This window comes from Schistocerca americana, chromosome 2 (assembly GCF_021461395.2).
Source record: "Schistocerca americana isolate TAMUIC-IGC-003095 chromosome 2, iqSchAmer2.1, whole genome shotgun sequence".
NCBI classification, from domain to species: Eukaryota; Metazoa; Arthropoda; class Insecta; order Orthoptera; family Acrididae; genus Schistocerca; species Schistocerca americana.
In genome coordinates, this window is record NC_060120.1 from 989552161 (window position 1) to 989572729 (window position 20569).

Below are 20569 nucleotides of genomic sequence, written 5' to 3' on the forward strand. Positions count from 1 at the left end.
TTAGCGGAAGTACCGGATTATTGAGTGTCTGAAATTTATTTTATTCATTTATTTTGTTTTCTATTTATTTTGAAAACATAGGAGATATAGTGTACTGTACTTTATTAAACCGAAGGAAAAAATATTAAAACACAGAGGATATACTTAATTAAATCCAAAAATACACTACTGGCCATTAAAATTGCTACACCAAGATGAAATGCAGATGATAAACGGGTATTCATTGGACAAATATATTATACTAGAACTGACATGTGATTACATTTTCACGCAATTTGGGTGCATAGATCCTGAGAAATCAGTACCCAGAACAACCACTTCTGGCCGTAATAACGGCAGTGATACGCCTGGGCATTGAGTCAAACAGAGCTTGGATGGCGTGTACAGGTACAGCTGCCCATGCAGCTTCAACACTATACCACAGTTCATCAAGAGTAGTTACTGGCGTATTTTGACGAGCCAGTTGCTCGGCCACCATTGACCAGACGTTTCCAGCTGGTGAGAGATCTGGAGAATGTGGTGGCCAGGGCAGCAGTAGAGCATTTTCTGCATCCAGAAAGGCCCGTACAGGACCTGCAACATGCGGTCGTGCATTATCCTGCTGAAATGTAGGGTTTCGCAGGTATCGAATGAGGGGAAGAGCCACGGGTTGTAACACATCTGAAATGTAACGTCCACTGTTCAGAGTGCCGTCAATGTGAACAAGAGGTGACCGAGACGTGTAACCAATGACACCCCATACCATCACGCCGGATGATACGCCAGTAAGGCGATGACGAATACACGCTTCCAATGTGCGTTCACCGCGATGTCTCCAAACACGGATGCGACCATTATGATGCTGCAAACAGAACCTGGATTCATCCGAAAAAGTTACGTTTTGCCATTCGTGCACCCAGGTTCGTCGCTGAGTACACCATCGCAGGCGCTCCTGTCTGCGATGCAGCGTCAAGGGTAACCGCAGCCATGGTCTCCGAGCTGCTGCAAACGTCGTCGAACTGTTCGTGCAGATGGTTGTTGTCTTGCAAATGTCCCCATCTGTTGACTCAGGGATCGAGACGTGGCTGCACGATCCGTTACAGCCATACGGAGAAGATGCCTGTCATCTCGACTGCTAGTGATAGGACGCAGTTGGGATACAGCACGGCGTTCCGTATTACCCTCCTGATCCCACCGATTCCATATTCTGCTAACAGTTATTGGATCTCGACCAACTCGAGCAGCAATGTCGCGATACGATAAACCGCAATCGCGATAGGCTACAATCCGACCTTTATCAAAGTCGGAAACGTGATGGTACGCATTTCTCCTCCTTAACGAGGCATCACAGCAACGTTTCACCAGGCAACGCCGGTCAATTGCTGTTTGTGTATGAGAAATCAGTTGGAAACTTTCCTCATGTCCGCACGTTGTAGGTGTCGCCACCGGCGCGAACCTTGTGTGAATGCTCTGAAAAGGCAATCATTTGCATATCACTGCATCTTTTTCCTGTCGGTAAAATTTCGCGTCTGTAGCACGTCATCTTCGTGGTGTAGCAATTTTAGTAGCCAGTAGTGTATATTATTTTTCAAAGAAAACGTACTCCTTAAGCGTATACTGTAAATAATTATAGAGTCGTATCCCTCACTATGAAACACGTCCCTAATTTTTAACTCTCACAATGATGATACGCGACGGTGGCATGCTTTATCACGCAGCCGCTTTGCAAGCATTACATCGGTACTGCATGTACCTGGTTCGTGCATAAGGTACTCCAAGAAGACCTCGGCAGCTTCAGCACCAGCAGCGTGAGAAACCTTCATGCTCTCTCCTCCTGTGTCCTCTTCTTCATCACTTTCATCATTACTTTCTTGCACGCTTTTGATTATTTCTTCATGTATTAAAGTTTGGTCCGGATCACAGTTTTCCTCATTCAGCCACTTAGTAACCTCTTCATCATCAATTTCTTCTCGTTCTGAAAGGTTGTGGAGTATGTCAGTGTACAAAGTTATTGATAATTCCGAACTGACTGACTCATCGCTGTCATTGTCTACTGGATCCAACTCGGCATCAATGGATAGTCACAATTTTCTCCAGCTCTTCATTATGGCACCGCTCTCCAATTTATCCCATGATTCAGCTGCTTGGAAAACAACATCACGTATGTTAATTGTTTTCCACGCCTTCAGCATATTCTCGATGGAGTCGTTTTCACTTTCGTTCAGCAAGGAGGCGAGAAATGAATGTCGAAAATGACGTTTAATTGCTTCCAAGATTCCGTGATCCATGGGCTGAATTAGGGCTGTCACATTGTGTGGGAGAAAGAGTGCTAGTATACCATCGGACTTTGGAGGAACATCTGAAGGACGACTGGGAGCACTGTCAATTATAAAGCTTTTTCTTCTTTAGCTCTTTTCTCACTGCTGGTACAAACGTTTCATGGAACCACCGAGAGAATATTTGTGTGTCCATCCACGCTTTCTTGAAAGCGCAATACTGCGCTTGTAGAGTATTTATGTCAATGTGTTGAAAACAACGTGGAGTTGGGATTTTTCAGTCACCATAAGCGGTAGTTTATGACTCCCATTTGCATTAAAACACGCCATTAATGTTACGCGTTGTTTCTGTTGCTTGTAACAACGAGCTTCCTGCTCGTTCTTGGCAGACAATGTTTTTGAAGAAAGCACCTTGTAAAAGAGTCCTGTTCCATCAACGTTATATTATATTATCTTCCATATCTTGCTTAAAAACTCATCAGCGTCCATACCGTTAGCTGAGCGTCTTTCCCCGGTTACAGTCACCTGCGGAATGCCATGTCGTTTTTTCTAGTTTTATAGTCAACCTTCGCTCGCTGCAAACAAGTTACTACTACGAAGCTGTTTGTTAAGTGCAGCTGCTTTTACCTTTATAATCGGGCCACTGACTGGAATTCCTTTACTGGGTTGTTATCTGAACTATCTATAAATAGCTGCGTCCAGTTCTTCATTCTCAGTCTTTCGCATAACCTTCCGTTTTCCCAACTCGCTATCCATTTATGTTGAGTACTGTCGAATAACATCTTCTTTCTTTTTGATGTCATAAATAGTTGCTCGTATAACATTGAACTCAGCAGCAGTGGCTTTCTGCTATGAACCTCGATTTAAGTTATCTAAAATTTCGAGTTTCAGCTTGAGGTCTAGCGTAACGTGTTTCCTTTTAGAAGACATGTTTCCGACCTGTAAAGAAAGCTACAGTTTCAAATACAGTATATAAAGCGTTGTTTAACTAAGGATTGTTGCGCAGGACATATTCATTGTGCACGTGTTTTTGGATGTGCGCCGGATTACTGTGAGATCGCACTACTGAAGGCAGGATTAGCGAGAGTCTAGTGTACTTCAGTTCTACGCTCATAACTATTGTTTAATTTCGCAAGTTTCCTGTTCCTTCGCGGTTTCAGTTTTCACCAAAATTTCTAAATACTGCACATTTTCCTCGGTTATTGTCCTACTTTTATCTATACAAAAGTTAGAACACGTTAGTTAACATACAGATCCAGCTATCCACAAAAAGCGACGCAGATGTAGGAAAATCTTCATTAATATTTGTACAACCCTAACAGTTTACTTTGACTGTGTGGTGTGCGTACTGTAAGACCTTCGGTACACACACCATCAGATTATTTCACTTGTCACTCTAACGAAGTAGGCAAGTGTCAGCAATATGTCTCGTGGTCTTATCGTGGCGTGTTTATCTTCTGCCGTTAGGTCAGACGATAGAAATGCCACTTACACGCTCAGAGTAGCAGATTGACGGTGACCAACTTTAAACAGAACTTGATTAATTTTCACACACATTTATTAAAATAATAAAAAGCATAGATATTACGTAACTTGATTGTGGATGCTATTTCCAATTGACAGTCTGAAGTTCCTTTGGTCTTAGTACGTTAATCTTATTCTCACATATCTCTGATACTTGACAAAGTGTCTATACATTTATCTTCATGGCTATGTACAGGAATATGATAATCTTATTAGGTGCAGACTGAAACTTGACTATAGACTGGTACAGACTAATGCAGACTAGTACAGACTGGTGCATACAAATGCAGACTGACTGATCGGAGGTCTGTACACTCGTTATAATACCTCGCGCGTTCAGGTATCACTGCGCGAGTGTGATCCGCGAGGAGAAAATGTTCTACGTTAGCAGTAATCTCATTGGCTGCGTTACATATTAATACGCGGATCGGCGGAAGCAGAATTTGGTCCGTCTGTAAGGCAGCGCCATCTCGTAGTGTCGAGACGGACGAGCGCTGCGCCTGCGCTGTTGTGCTTAGCGGGGCGCGCTCTAGTGGGAAAGTTGTGTACGCGCTGACTACGCGGAACTATGTACACAACAGACTGTTTAGTATGAAAAATTTAATATTTAATAAACGTGAAAAATTGGATAAATTGATGTCTCGAATATCAAAAACGGATTCCATTCTTGGAATGTAGGTAATTATGTGAGGGATGTTCATGGTGGTTAATGGCGCAGAGTAGATGTTATAGTTCTGTAAGACACAGCAGAGAATAATTGGAAGGATCTGTATAAATGTTCTGCCAGGGCAGTAGTGCGAAATGAAAACCATTGTTCCGAAGGCTGAGATAAATCTGGTGTGAAGTAAGATACTCGAAATATGCATAAAAAGAAGGAGCAAAGATTTTGAAAATGTGTGTGATTGTTATAATTGGCTAATATATTAACCCTGTAAGAATTTTTCCCACTAGCAACTAAGTTTTGTCGTCTTTCTCAGTTCATTATCAACTGAACAGATGAACCTTCTTAGAATATTAAGACTGGAACATACCCTTCAACAGGAATGAGGAATGACACACGTTAACTAGGAAACAAACAGAAGACAAATTATGGGTATTGTGAATGACTTACTGGAAAAACACGAAGAGGAGCAAGACGTGAACGAGTTATTTGTACATGTTGTAAAGTACACAGAAAGACTTAATACTGAAAGGAGCCATAGACTGAAAGAATTGCAAGGTCGGACAAAGAATGGAGTATATAAAACCGATTATCAAAATTGCTGTGTTTAGTAGGAATGGAGATATGGGATTGAGACATGAGGTTTGATGGCGAGCTATCGTGCACTCTCTAGGTAGGTCTGTTATTTGGGGAACTTAATTGTTACCTGCTTGTACAGTGTAAAGGCGGATAATATACTATATTGAAAAGGAGCAAGGTGTTCAATAACATTATAAGACCAAGAGCAAAGGGCTTGGATTAAAAAGAGTGTGAGACAGAGATGTAGTCTGTCGCCCCTACTGTTTAAACTATACATCGAAGAAACAATGACAGGAATAAATTTAAGTTTCCTCGATGAAAATGAAGACGGGTAAAGGGGGTCAGTTGAATTGAATGAGCAGTCTAGTGATTATAGAATATGGAGTGAGAGTGAGTCGAAGAAAGGCGAAAGTAATGAGAAGCAGCAGAAATGGGAACAACTAGAAACTGAACATGAGAACTGGCAATCACGAAGTAGAAGAAGTTAAGGAACAGAGCTACGTACGCAACAAAATAACCTATGATGGACCGAGCAGGGAGAATATAAAGAGCAGGCTATCACAGGAAATAGCCAATAGAAACATACTAGTACCAAATAAAGGCCTTAATTAGAGGAAGAAATTTATGAGAATGTACATTTGAAGCACAGCTTTGAATGGTAGTGAAACAGGGACTGTGGGAAAACCGCGGCAGAAGAGAATTTAAGCATGTGAATTGTGGTGCTGCAGACGAATTTTGAAAATTAGGTGCACTGATAAGGTAAAGAATGAAGAGGTTCTCCGCAGAATCGGTCAGGCATGGAACATATGGGAAACACTGACGGAAAGAAGGGGCAGGATGATAGGACATTTTCCAAGACTTCAGGGAATAACTTCTGTGGTACTAGAGGAAGCCGTAGTGGTTTGTAAAGGAAGAGAGAAATAGAAAGAGAGAGAGAGAGAGAGAGAGAGAGAGAGAGAGAGAGAGAGAGAGAGAGAGAGTAGTAATTCCAGAAAATACTGGAGAAGATGCAAGTGGACGAGAAGGTTGGCACGGGAGAGGAATTCATGTCGAGCCACTTCAAACTAGCCGGAAGACTAATGACTCAAAAAAGAAAGAAAAAAGAAAGTGTAATGAGAAGGGCAGTAGCTTACTAGACTGGAAGGTGAGACAACAATCTGCCTGGGTATGGTTTTTAGGCGGTTTCCCGCGCTCGTTTAGGCAAATACTGGGCTTGTCCTCACGCCCCTATTTAAATAATTATGGGACGTATGTAGTTAAAATACAATCACTCAGAACGAACCTTACATTAATAACAGACAGGTAGTGCACAGGACTTTCCTCGCTTACGTAACTGACGCTTGAGGCGACAAAAAGGGCACCCAGTCGCAGAGTTAAATAAAAATAAATCTGACAAAATTCGAGAGCAGCGGAGCCTGGATCCAAACGGGTAAGTGCTAATGAAAAGAAGAAGGAGAAGAAGAGGAAGAATCCCAGGTTGTACTGCTAACAGCGGAGACACGAATTTCAGCAGTGTGAACTGCAAAGAAGTAAATCAGTGGAACAGACAGGCATCATGTTCAGGTATGATTTATTGGGTTGCTGCTAAAATGCGTTATTAGCTATCTGAATAAACAAAGAGGAGAATGATGAATGCTGAAGAAATGATTTAAAATTTGTGCTGAGGCGGCGACTTGAACCTGGGTTCCGTTACTTACTAGGCAGGTATGGTACACATTACACCACCACAGCGTTACAGCTACAATAACTGCACGGACTAAGATATTCCAGTGCCGTCCGTAACACAGCCTTCAATTGACATTTTCAGCATATTTTCTCTTCTTAGGTCGTCACTATTGCTGAGGCTCTCCAGTACTGGAATAACACCGCATGGTAATGGGGAAATTCTGCTTGTACCTTAGGAACAGGTGATCTATAGAGTGATATAGTGAAATTTTCGTCCAGACATTTCAGTCTCATTTTTATCGTTTCTGCAGGATTTTCCCCATTACATCCAATGCTGGAGTGCTACTCCAATACCGGAGAGCCTTGGCCATAATGACGATCTAAAAAGGGAAAATAAACTGAAGATGTGAATTGAAGTTAGTGCTGGGGAGGGCATTTGACTTGGGTAGTCTGTGCACTTAGGTTAGCTGTAATGCTATGGTGGTGTAATGACTAGCATACCAGCCTTGTAAGCAAGGAGATATTGTGTCAAGTTTCAACTGCGGTACAAATTTTAATTCAGTTCTTCAGCTTCCATCATTATCGTAGATAAAGATGAGACTCAAATGTCTCGAAGAAAATTTAATTATACAGGAGAACATTAATCCCCCACCTGAATGAAAGAGTGCCTGTCACGAAGTCAGTATTTTAAGACAAGGACAAACCTTGCTCGTTTCAGGCACTTAATACACGCGGTATTTCAGGCATGTCTGTGGCACCAATTAACTCTTGATTTGAAACTTCCTGACAGATTAAAACTGTGTGTCGGACCGAGACTCGACCTCGGGACCTTTGCCTTTCGCGGTCAAGTGCTCTACCACTCTCGGTCCGGCACACAGTTTTAATCTGTCAGGAAATTTCATATCAGTGCACACTCCGCTGCAGAGTGAAAAATCTCATTCTGGAAACATCCCCTAAGCTGTGGCTAAGCCATGTCTCCGCAACATCCTTTCTTCCAGGAGTGCTAGTTCTGCAAGTTTTGCAGAAGAGCTTCTGTGAAGTTTGGAAGGTAGGAGACGAGGTATTGGCAGAATTGAAGCTGTGAGGACGGGTCGTGAGTCGTGCTTGGGTAGCTCAGATGGTAGAGCACTTGCCTGCGAAAGGCAAAGGTCCCGAGTTCGAGCGTCACTCCGGCACACAGTTTTAACCTGTCCGGAAGTTTCTTATCAGCGCACACTCCGCTGCAGAGTGAAAATCTCATTCTGGAAACTCTTGAGTTGTCACTACAGAATCTGAGAGTTTTCTGTAGGAAGTGACTCCACTGATTTCATATGTCATTTTTTGCCACCGACTCTCGTCCTGGTGCCGCCAGCTGAGTGCGCACTCGGTGTTTCAGACCAGCCGTTCCTGATCCAGATAACGTCGGCGCCGCCGCGAGCCAAGATCTCGCCCGGCCCCGCGCGCCTGCACGTCCAGGAGCAGCGATTCTGCCTCACGTCCGGGGTGCCGCCGCGGCTTCTCGGTTTCTGGGACATCAGCCAGCTGAGGTAAGATCTGCGGGCCGCGCTGTAACCGTCTGTCTGTCTGGACCACACGGCAGCATGATGGCAAGGAAGGAGGTGTTTGTGTGTTTGTGTGTGACAGAGAGGGAGATAGGGGGGGGAGACAGAAAGAGAGAGAGAGAGAGAGAGAGAGAGAGAGAGAGATGGAAGGAGGGAGGGAGGGAGAGGAAAAAGGAGGGAGGGAGGGAGGGAGAGAAAATGGGGGGAGGGAGGGAGAGAGAGAAAAGGGAGAGAGAAGGGAGGAAGAGAGAGAAAAAGGGAGAGAGAGAGAGAGAAGAGGGGGGGAGAGAGAGAGAGAGAGAGAGAGAGAGAGAGAGAGAGAGAGAGAAGGGAGGGAGGGAGAGAGCGAGAGAGAAGAGGGAGAGAGAGAGAGAGGGAGGGAGGGAGGGGAGAAAGAAAAAGGGGGGAGGGAGGGAGAGAGAGAAAAGGGAGGGAGGAGGGAGGAAGAGAGAGAAAAAGGGAGGGGGAGAGAGAAAGGGAGGGAGGCAGGGAGAGAGAGAAAAGGGAGGGAGAGAGAGAAGAGAGAGAGAGAGAGAGAGAGAGAGAGAGAGAGAGAAAGGGAGGGAGGGAGGGGGAGGGAGAAAAGGGAGGGAGAGAGAGACAGAAAGGGATGGAGGGAGGAGAGAGAGAGAGAGAGAAAGGGAGGGAGGAAGGCGAGAGAGATAGAGAGAAAGGGAGGGAGAGAGAAAGAGAGCAAGGGAGGCAGGGAGGGAGAGAGAGACTTAGCTTTAGCTGAGATGGGAGGGTTGGTAGAAACTGACCGTAGCTTTGTTCCAAGAGCCGTACTAGAGTTCTTCGGAAATGATCTGGAGAAACCACTTTGCGGGCTTTGCATCAGACTTAGTTTAGAGTAATGGTGTTTTAAAAAACGATGAGATGTGTGACGTTGTTGGCTGGGAGTCGTCGAATGGTACGTTAGGCCGCCTAATTGGAAATAATTTCTGTCCTTGGCGCACTGGCGCACCTTTCCTTCGCGAAGTATGGGAGATGTGAGTTTGTGTCTGATAGGTGGAGGTCACCCTAATGGGTGCCTGTTGTATTGGATTATGATGATAATGAGAAAAAGGTGAAGGTGCCGCGACTTAGCTTACGGCTCTGGAATAGCAGCAGGAGAGCCACTGAGCTCAGCGTCAGCATCTGTTGAACTGATGACCACCTACAGTGTCATATGCCAACACTTCATGAGACATTGCAGAAAGGTTTGGAATTTAATTCAAGACATTGGTGGCAACGTCTGGTCATCAGGAATTTTAAGTCACCACCCCTCTTCCCTTTTGCCTTATTGACAAAGGGAAAGAAGCCAAAATTACACTGCGTAACCAGACGGCTGCCCATCCAAGTACTGGTCATGTCCAACGTTGCTTAACTTCGGTGATCTGACGAGCACCAGTGTGTTCAACGGCCCAGTCTGTTGGCAAAAAAAATAAGGGCAAGGGATATTTATTTAAATAGGTAAACGTGAGAGACGTTACTATTTCTGTGGAGTTACGAATGTAGTTTATTTGGTTATTTTCCAGGAAATTTCACCAACGATTTATTTGAATAGAACATTTTTTTCCATCCCGTATCTGATACAGTTAAACAAACTGTCGACAAATAAATTCAAGCAAAATTTCTGCCAGTTTTATTCAGGGAGCTAGAAACGTTCAGACTTTCAGGGATGGATGCGTGTTGTACTTAATGGGCTGTGTTCAGACGGAAACCAAACATGGTTCATTTGCACATTCCGACCTGCCTTGTATACGGCAGTGTACGGGTACATTCTACTGTCTAGCCGAACATGACTTCAAACAGCTCATCGAGGAAGTTTACCGCTCCGTAACACCAGCAGACGGGAGTCTGCAGATCGTTCAGAAGTCGTATTGAGCTGTGCGTTGAGGAAAATGGACACTTGTTTGCACACTTCACTGAAATGAACATTCTGTCCCAAGTAAATTCGTCTAAAACACCACTAATAATATACAGAACGTTGCATTCACACCTAGACCTTTTGGACGTTTCTAGTTCCCTAACTAAAATTGATAGCAATTTCATTTAAATTGGTTTGTAGACCATTGTTTCTAACACAACACTTATATGATAGAAAAAATTGCGTTCTATTTAGATAACTGTAACTTGTTGGTGTAACATCCTGGAAAATAATAAATAATCTATGTTCACAACGCTAGAGGAAGAGTAACATTTATTACGTTTTGCTGTATACATAAATATTCTTCTCCGAGGCAAGGTGGCTGGAATAAGCTACTGAGCGACTTACGCTGTCGAGTGAGGCTGTCATCCGTGCCTTCGTCATTACTTACAGCAAGAAAATATACCTACGCTTGTAAGAGTGAACGTAATTCAAATGGCTCTGAGCACTATGGGACTTAACTTCTGACGTCATCAGTCCCCTAGAACTTAGAACTACTTAAACCTAACTAACCTAAGGACATCACACACATCCATGCCCGAGGCAGGATTCGAACCTGCGACCGTAGCAGTCGCGCGGTTCCAGACTGTAGCGCCTAGAACCGCTCGGCCACTCCGGCCGGCGTGAACGTAATTCCTCTTGGCCCTACTTTGAACGACAAACACACATTAGCTACGTCAAGGAACACGATTTAAAATGTGTTTACGTACTCATGTTCAGTAAACCGCTTTCTTGCATGAGTGCCCTACCCAGTGGTTTTTACACTGAAGTAGGCTAGTTGACTCCGGTGACCTTGCCTTTCAATTTCAGTTTATTTTCTGGATATTTCTGCAAAATATTTCAATGCCAACATTTAATACCGTTATGTCAATGTAATCGTCTTTTTAATAAAGTATATCGCCCCGTTAAAAAATACTTTCTTCACCGCCTCGGTTGATAGAAGTGGTAACTCCATTATACATGCAGCGAAACTACATGACCGTATGTGTACCATTTTTTTGTCTGAAAATCTATTTGGAGCACATATTAGCTGATAAATTCGTACGGTGTCAATATTCTGGGACATTACTGGAATGATGATTTGAAGCAAAAATTTCCAATAAACAAGGACTCCAAAACGCATACCGTAAGAGCTATGAGCACTTGTTCAGTAGAAGGAATGTGTTTCATAGTAGCGAAGATAAGCTAGTGTTCTCCTGGTCCATTCTACCACAAAACACGGAAAGCAAAGAGTTTACAGTAGAAGAGATTTGTTTCACACTATTGAACATGAAGTGCTCATAGCTCTTAAGGTATGCATTTTAGAGCCCATGTTTACCGTTGTTTTTGCTTCGAATGATCGTTCCCGTCATATGCCTGAATACTGATTATTCCTCCTAGGACACCCGGTATGTGCCGGTTTACAACCTGTATAAGATCAGTGGTAACTTCGTACGTGTTTGTATTTTTTATGGCTCGAGGACAGTAGTGGTGGGTAGGGAGCTGGTGTTTTGTTGGCTTTCATGCTGATCGCATGCAGCCCACACGAAAAGAATATGTCTCAAGTCACCTTCTGATGATGGGTAAGGAGAATAAGTTGGTGAGTCAAACGCATTTTCGGAGGAAGTTACGCAACGTGTCCAGATGGAAACGCATCCTTATCATTCGCGTCAGATACCGCCTATCATATGCCCAATCCGTAGACGACGATCTTCTTGGGATGAGTTGTGTTTTGCACATTGCAGTAGTGGTGGAATTCCTGACATGTGCATGTTGACTTGCTAATGTTATTTGGCAGGTGTGTGTGTGTGTGTGTGTGTGTGTGTGTGTGTGTGTGTGTGTGTGATTCGACTTCTTCCTTTAATGTGACCGTACGGTCACACAGTGCTACGATGGACATCATCGTCGCAGTGACGTCATAATCAACTGTATGGCTACTTCCCTTCCCCTCATCAACTTCTCTAGATCAGTGCGGTCAAACCCCACCCCCGCGCTCAGACACGCACACCCTCCACCTTGCATGCAAAGCCCGCAAGAAGTATGATACTCGATGCTCTGATCTTTCTGGCGGAGGCCCAAGGTCGAGGGCTACTTTTACATGTGCCACGGATCATAATTTCGTCCTCTCGGTATGATGTTGAAAGTGTCAGTTTTATAAAAACAGTACTGTTTTCAGCTAAAAATATGCAACACGCTCGCCATTTACATGAAACCCAGCTTTGTTTGGTAGTGAAACAATGAGTGTGGGAAAACCGCAAAAGAAGAGAATTGAAGCATGTGAATTGTGGTGCTGCTGACGAATTTTGAAAATTAGGTGCACTGCTAAGGTAAGGAATGATAGGGGAATGGAACATATGGGAAACACTGACGAAATAAGGGGTAGGATGATAGGACATTTTCCAAGACTTCAGGGAATAACTTCTGTGATAGAGGAAGCTGTATTGGTTTGTAAAGAAAAGAGAGAGAAAGAAAGAAAGAAAGAGAGCGAGAGAGAGAGAGAGAGGATGTAGTAATTCCAGAAAATATTGGAGAAGATGCAAGTGGACGAGAACGTTGGCACGGGAGAGGAGTACATGGTGAGCCGCTTCAAACTAGCCGGAAGACTGATGACTCAAAAAAAGAAAGGGTAACGCGAAGCGCAGTAGCTTGCGAGACTGGAAGGTGAGACACCAATCAGCCTGAGTGTGGTTTTTAGGCGGTTACCCACGCTTGTGGGGCAAATACTGGGCTTGTCCCCACTTCCCGGCATGATGTTGAAAGTGTCAGTTTTATAACAACACTACTGTTTTCAGCTAAAAATATGCAGCACGCTAGCCATTTACATGATTTATTAAGTTATATTTTTTCCGTGCACACAGTTATTTATACTTAACTGTGTTCAGTGTCTCTCTCTCCTTGTCCGAAAGAGAAAAAAAATTGCGCAGACACCCACCCACCCACACACATACACACACACAAATGGTTCAAATGGCTCTGAGCACTATGGGACTAAACTTCTTAGGTCATCAGTCCCCTACAACTTAGAACTACTTAAACCTAACTAACCTAAGGACATCACAAACATCCATGCCCGAGGCAGGATTCGAACCTGCGACCGTAGCGGTTGCTCGGTCCCAGACTGTAGCGCCTAGAACCGCTCGGCCACCCCGGCCGGCACACACACACACACACACACACACACACACACACACACACACACACACACACAGAGAGAGAGACAACGCAACATCTCCAATTCAGAAAATCTTGTATGGAATAGTTGCTTGAGGAGTTGTCAAACAGATATGATTTTACTTTATGTTTAATATTAATTTAATTATCTGTTAAACCCTTAACAACATTACATAGGACGTCAAAGATTTTTATGGCTGGTTTCCTCAGTCCTTTCTGCCCCACACTAAGGACGAGAGATGGATAACGTAAATCAGGTTTCCCTCTAGTATCATGTTTGTGAATGTTATTGTTTTTTACGAGGGCTATCCACAAAGTACATTACATTTTGGAATTAAAAATAAATGAAGTATTGGAAATTTTTTTATTATATACAAATGAAAGCCACACTTAAATACTACTTTTCTACATAGTTGCCATTTAAATTAGGGCACTTGTCGTAGCGATCGATGAGCTTGGAAATTCCTTCGTCGTAAAATTCGGCCGCCTGCGCCTTCAACCACATGGTTAATCAGTAACCCGGTAGAAATACGATTTTTGTGGATTTCCTGGAAAGAGGCACTACAATAAACTCTCAAAGGTATTGCCAAACTCTGCACAACCTCAGAACAGCAATACAAAACAAGCGCAGGGGAAAGTTGGGCTCAAAGATCTTGCTGATTCACGCCAACGCCCGGGCCCACACGGCAAATGCCACTCGTGAAGTTCTCGAATCTTTTAAGTGGGAGTTGTTTCCTCATCCGCCGTACAGTCCCGACCTGGCACCGAGCGACTTCCACTTATTCCCAGCAATGAAGAACTGGTTGGCTATGCAGCGTTTTGATGACGACGCACAGCTTGAAGAAGAGGTAACCACGTGGTATTGAAGGCGCAGGCGGCCGCATTTTACGACGAAGGAATTTCCAAGCTCGTCCATCGCTAAAATAAGTGCCTTAATTTAAATGGCAACTATGTAGAAAAGTAGTATAGAAGTGTGGCTTTCATCTGTATATAATAAAAGAATTTCACAATACTTTATTTATTTTTAATTCCAAAACGTAATGTACTTTGTGGATAGCCCTCGTATAATTGGTTGACTGTTGACACTAAACATCATACTGGTGTATATGTAGTATAAGACTATTTTCAGAATGACCCAATTCTCTGCAAGTGGTTCTCGAGTGTAGACCATATCTTATCCTTACTTCATTTGAGTCACAGATCCTCCTGCTCCCTGTCGTTATGTACATACGCGGTAACTATCGGTCACACTGGAAAGTACATACCTGTCAGGAAATCTGCACGGGGTTCCGGATGTTTCAGGCGCTATGGCGTGGTGGAAGGCCGGTTCGTGTTCGAGGGTGGATCCCGCTGTGGGAAAGGCGAAGGTGTCCACGTGTGCGTCACAGACCAAGCCGAGGAGATCACCAAGGTCTTCCAGATGGCGGCCCAGGGCAAGATCACCAACCGGCGGCGAGCGGTCACCAGGAATATGTCCGGTCAGTACCTCACGCCACACACTTGTTCGTGCACATTCTTGTGTTGCCAACTGCAAACAATATTGCTCACTGTGCGGTTCTCTTCCTTAGTTATCGACAGTCCGAGGAGACAGGTGCATTCCAGGGCTTCCGACGTGGACTCCCTCCAGCAGTCTTTCATTCACAACCAGACAATGTCCAGCGACTTCAGCGGCGACGACTTCCCGTGTCCCTGCAGGTAAGTTATTGTGAGACACTTTGGTAAGCTGATGGAAGCGTTCAGACATGAAACACGGCACTAAATAATGTTTCATTGCATACTGGAATTACGAAAACTAAAATTCTATAGTCAGCCTCGTCAGTATCTAAAAAGGTGACCAGAAGAGAAACGAAAGGAGGACCGGACTTTACGTGTAGTGTAACAGGTCTTTTAAGTGCAATATAAAAATAGGAATATATGACAAATATACAGGGTTATTACAAATGATTGAAGCGATTTCACAGCTCTACAATAACTTTATTATTTGAGATATTTTCACAATGCTTTGCACACACACACAAAACTTCAAAAAAATTTTTTAGGCATTCACAAATGTTCGATATGTGCCCCTTTAGTGATTCGGCAGACATCAAGCCGATAATCAAGTTCCTCCCACACTCGGTGCAGCACGTCCCCATCAATGAGTTCGAAACCATCGTTGATGCGTGCTCGCAGTTCTGGCACGTTTCTTTGTAGAGGAGGTTTAAACACTGAATCTTTCACATAATCCCACAGAAAGACATCGCATGGGGTTAAGTCGGGAGAGCGTGGAGGTCATGACATGAATTGCTGATCATGATCTCCACCACGACTGATCCATCGGTTTTCCAATCTCCTGTTTAAGAAATGCCGAACATCATAATGGAAGTGCGGTGGAGCACCATCCTGTTGAAAGATGAAGTCGGCGCTGTCGGTCTCCAGTTGTGGCATGAGCCAATTTTCCGGCATGTCCAGATACACGTGTCCTGTAACGTTTTTTTCGCAGAAGAAAAAGGGGCCGTAAACTTTAAACCGTGAGATTGCACAAAACACGTTAACTTTTGGTGAATTGCGAATTTGCTGCATGAATGCGTTAGGATTCTCTACCGCCCAGATTCGCACATTGTTCACTTCACCATTAAGAAAAAATGTTGCTTCATCACTGAAAACAAGTTTCGCACTGAACGCATCCTCTTCCATGAGCTGTTGCAACCGCGCCGAAAATTCAAAGCGTTTGGCTTTGTCATCGGGTGTCTGGGTCCGCCCCAGTAGCTGAGTGGTCAGCGTGACGGATTGCCGTCCTCTGGGCCCGGGTTCGATTCCCGGCTGGGTCGGAGATTTTCTCCGCTCAGGGACTGGGTGTTGTGTTGTGTTCATCATCATTTCATCCCCATCCGGCGTGCAGGTCGCCCAATGTGGCGCCGAGTGTAATAAGACCTGCGATATGGCGGCCGGACCTGCCCCGCGAGGGGCCTCCCGGCCAATGACGCCAAACGCTCATTTCCATCGGGTGTCTGGGCTTGTAGCAATTGTAAACGGTAAGGCTTCTGCTTTAGCCTTTTCCGTAAGATTTTCCAAACCGTCGGCTGTGGTACGTTTAGCTCCCTGCTTGCTTTATTCGTCGACTTCCGCGGGCTACGCGTGAAACTTGCCCGCACGCGTTCAACCGTTTCTTCGCTCACTGCAGGCCGACCCGTTGATTTCCCCTTACAGACGCATCCAGAAGCTTTAAACTACGCATACCATCGCCGAATGGAGTTAGCAGTTGGTGGATCTTTGCTGAACTTCGTCCTGAAGTGTCGTTGCACTATTATGTGAGTGCATTTCAAGCACGACATACGCTTTCTCGGCTCCTGTCGCCAATTTGTCTCACTGCGCTCTCAAGCGCTCTGGCGGCGGAAACCTGAAGTGCGGCTTCAGCCGAACAAAACTTTATGAGTTTTTCTACCTATCTGTAGTGTGTCGTGACCATATGTCAATGAATGGAGCTGCAGTGAATTTATGAGATGTTCAAAAATTTAAATATATCGATGAATTGATACAGAATAACGCCAGTGAGTGAAGAAACTAATAAACCCAGTGCAAAGAAGACGGAAATGGTGCCCCAATGAACGTTGCAGCAGTATGTTACATTAATAAAATCAGAATGTATATATGGAACTTCATTTCTGGACACGAGAAATGGAACACCAAGAGAAGAAAATTCTGAGAAAAACATTGAGCCAATAAAACAAAACGATGAATACAGGAACAGAAGTAATGAAGATCTGTACAAGGAAACTGAACAAGAAAACGATCACAAAACGTAGAATGATGATTCACGGCCGTATGGTTCGATTTAATGAAAAAAAGTCATACAAGAGAATTTTTGAACATGCGAGCCGGAAAAGAATATATTTGCTGGAAGTTCAAAAATGGTTCAAATGGCTCTGAGCACTATGGGACTCAACATCTGTGGTCATAAGTCACCTAGAACTTAGAACTAATTAAACCTAACGAACCTAAGGACATCACACACATCCATGCTCGAGGCAGGATTCGAACCTGCGACCGTAGCAGTCGCGCGGTTCCTGACTGAGCGCCTAGAACCGCTAGACCACCGCGGCCGGCTTGCTGGAAGTGACTCCAAGAAAACAGAAGTGATCTGAAAGAGAGGAAGACTGAACAACATGAAATTTTGAAGAGAGGGGCGTTTCATAAAAAAGAATTATACATTTCCATATCAAGAAAAAAAAATCAAAAAAGAAATCGGGAGCAAAGTGGTCAGGCATTCAGAGAAAAACAGCACTCTGATCGAATGAAAAATTATTGTGAAAACCGAACATAAAACAGAAGTAGTTATTTACTTGATCCATACGAGGCCCAAATTGATAAGAAATTCTTATCTTTGATGATTGGCTTCCACATTTACAGCGTACCTATCCACATTAACTTTGAACACATTCATGCGGAAGCAGTTACTCAAATCGCTTCGCTGCCGGTAATTGTACCCCTATGCCAATTGTTAAGCAGGTTCCTTGATAAGTTCTGGAAAATCTGGACTGTCTGTTCCCATGAGCATGTACTTTGTAAATGTAGCGTTGGTATTAGAGTACAGATACTCGCCGCTAGGAGAGGTAGTGTAAATTAAGTACAAGTCTTCTGAGTTTTATCTGAATAGCAGTCATAGTGTCACGTCGTATCCTACTATTTTCGAACCTGGCCTGACTTCACAAAGTTTTGCCTCTGTTGACTATACTTGGTTCAAATGGCTCTGAGCACTATGTGACTCAACATCTTAGGTCATAAGTCCCCTAGAACTTAGAACTACTTAAACCTAACTAACCTAAGGACATCACACACACCCATGCCCGAGGCAGGATTCGAACCTGCGTCCGTAGCAGTCCCGCGGTTCCGGACTGGAGCGCCAGAACCGCTAGACCACCGCGACCGGCTCTGTTGACTATACTAAATAACGCTCAGATCTTGTGCACTGGATAACGATAAATGTTTCATTTATTCTGGGATTTGTTTTTCGGGCTCATTGGGAACAGACTGAAATTAACCATGTGGTTAATGGTCATTTCTCTGGTGCTTCCAGTCAATCATGAGGCTGCAAATGTATGTAGGGCACGAGACCAGTAGGGAGTGCCCACTGCAGCAGACTATGTGCATTTCCAGCCTCGGAAGTGATTGCAAACGCCAAAGATGCGACCATTAACAACTGTCCGCTGTAGTGGACGCAATGGGCCATAGGATTAATACCGTAGAGTCAGTATTTCATGTCATTTCCTATCTGGTACATGTTGACGTCACAATTGTTACGCACACTGGTTTAGGAAAGCTGGCTTGTTTGATATACCATGCAATGCTCCATAATAACCGAGACGTTTTGCAATCCATCCTTGGCTAATTCCATGTTCCATGTCCTTTTTGCAACTAAGATGGTTATGAAACAAGTATCTCCTGAACAATACGCACTTGAGTGTCTAAACACTCATCAGATCCAATTACTACTTAAAGAAAGAATCTTGAATTACATTAATAGAGGGTGCGCTCTAGTGAAACTTCCTGATAGAATAAAACTGTATGACTGGAGATTCGAACCTGGATTCTTGCTATTTATACAAACTTTTCTCACCGACTGTGCTAACTGGCGACTGCTCATGATGCTTCACCTTTACTAGTAACGATTTTCTGATTTCGAAACTACAAAAAGCTTTCTGGCATATCATTGCTAGAATAAAGAGTGTCTTGGTAAGTGGCTTAGCAGCAGCCTGTAGGTTATTTGTAAATGAATTTTGCACTTTAAAGCATGCACTGTTATGAAAACAGCTTACTGGATCCGAAAGTGGGCACCTTATTAGAAATTGAAAATGTTATTAAAAAGGTTCTGGTAGATCTAGAATTGTGTAGGCAGGTTGCAAGTCACGACCTGAATAGGGCCTTCGATAAAATAACTGCACGCGAAAGGCAAGAATTTGGAGTAGAATCCAGGCTCGGATCCCACTTCTAATTTTTAGGTGTAATTTATTGTTTTACGTATCTTCGAACCCCACTTTCATGTTCTTTTTCTGTTCTTGTACCATGTATAATCATAAATTATTACTTGATTGCTCCCTATTTGTTTGAATGCAGTAAGATGGGGCGGAATTGTCAGCTCACTGTATAACATTTCATTTTTTTGGAACGTAGACGCCAGCGACCTGATTTTTCTGATACATATTTCTTTCAAGCGTTTATGTCAGCAATTTATTCTGTAGTAACTCAAGTGGAATGCCATCGAGGCTGAGAGGTACTCTTCTTTGAGTTGCCTCTACCTCTGCCAATTCTCGGTCTTTCTAAAGACAGCTGCCTCTTCACCGTTGATATTCATATCTTTTCTCTTGCAAAAGTTTCTGGTAGTAATCTGTACACAAATTTACCATGATAAAAAATAAGTTATATTTTTCTTTCAAGGAAGCAATAATTCTAAAATATGGGCTTGGTAAACACTAATATGTGAGACACGTAAGCCCTTAAACTGAAATCTGTTAGGCAACGTTTTAATATCGGAAAACGCTCTTCAACAGAAATCGTAATCATAAGATGTACAATTTAGCTACGTGTTCACTGCTTTTAATATTTTTGTTAGCAATTACTTCCACTTGATATTCTTGTGTGTGTTACTGTCCTCTTAGTTCCGCTCCTACACAACAGTCTCGTCACCTCGGAGAAGCACTTGCACACAGCACCCTCAATTATTTGTTGGATATATTCAAATTTCAGTCTTCCCCTATAGTTTTTAGATTCCTCTCTAGCACCATGGAAGTTCTCCCTTATGTCTTAACACAAGTCCAATCACCTTGTCCTTATTTCTTGTTAGTGTTTTCCGTATGTTCTTTTCCTCACTAGCTCTGCGGAGAAACTCCTGATGTCTTATATTATTAGTCGCCCTAATTCTCAGCATCCTTCTATAGCGCTACACCTTAAATTCTTCGATTTCGCCAATGTCAGTGATTCATTACCATAAAATGCTGTGCTCGAAAAGTACATTTTCAGAATGTTCTTCCTCAAGACTATATTTGATACTAGATAGACTTATTTTGATCGGAAATGCCCTTTTGCCTGCGCTAGTCTCCCCTTGCTTCGTCCATGGTGTATCATTTCGATTCCTTAGGTTTGTTTACTTTGTGATCACCAGTCCTGATGTCACTCTTAGTCTGATTCCAATCTCATTTTTGCCGCTCCTCATTAGTTCCCTCCCTGTTTGGTTTACTCTCAATACAAAATCTGCAATCATTAGATTGCTAAGTTCTCAGTTGTTCCCAACTTTAAAAACGAAAGAGTC

General features: G+C 43.5%; 1 protein-coding gene across 1 annotated transcript in view; it reads left to right on the forward strand.

Annotated features, from left to right (window-relative positions):
- Positions 1–20569, forward strand: part of LOC124594590 — a 57213-nt gene that overhangs the window by 10407 nt on the left and 26237 nt on the right. Inside the window, exons 4-6 of the mRNA XM_047132963.1 lie at positions 8060–8210; positions 14587–14762; positions 14853–14979. Of these exons, the coding sequence (XP_046988919.1) occupies positions 8060–8210; positions 14587–14762; positions 14853–14979 (454 nt within the window). The remainder of the gene's footprint in view (positions 1–8059; positions 8211–14586; positions 14763–14852; positions 14980–20569) is intronic.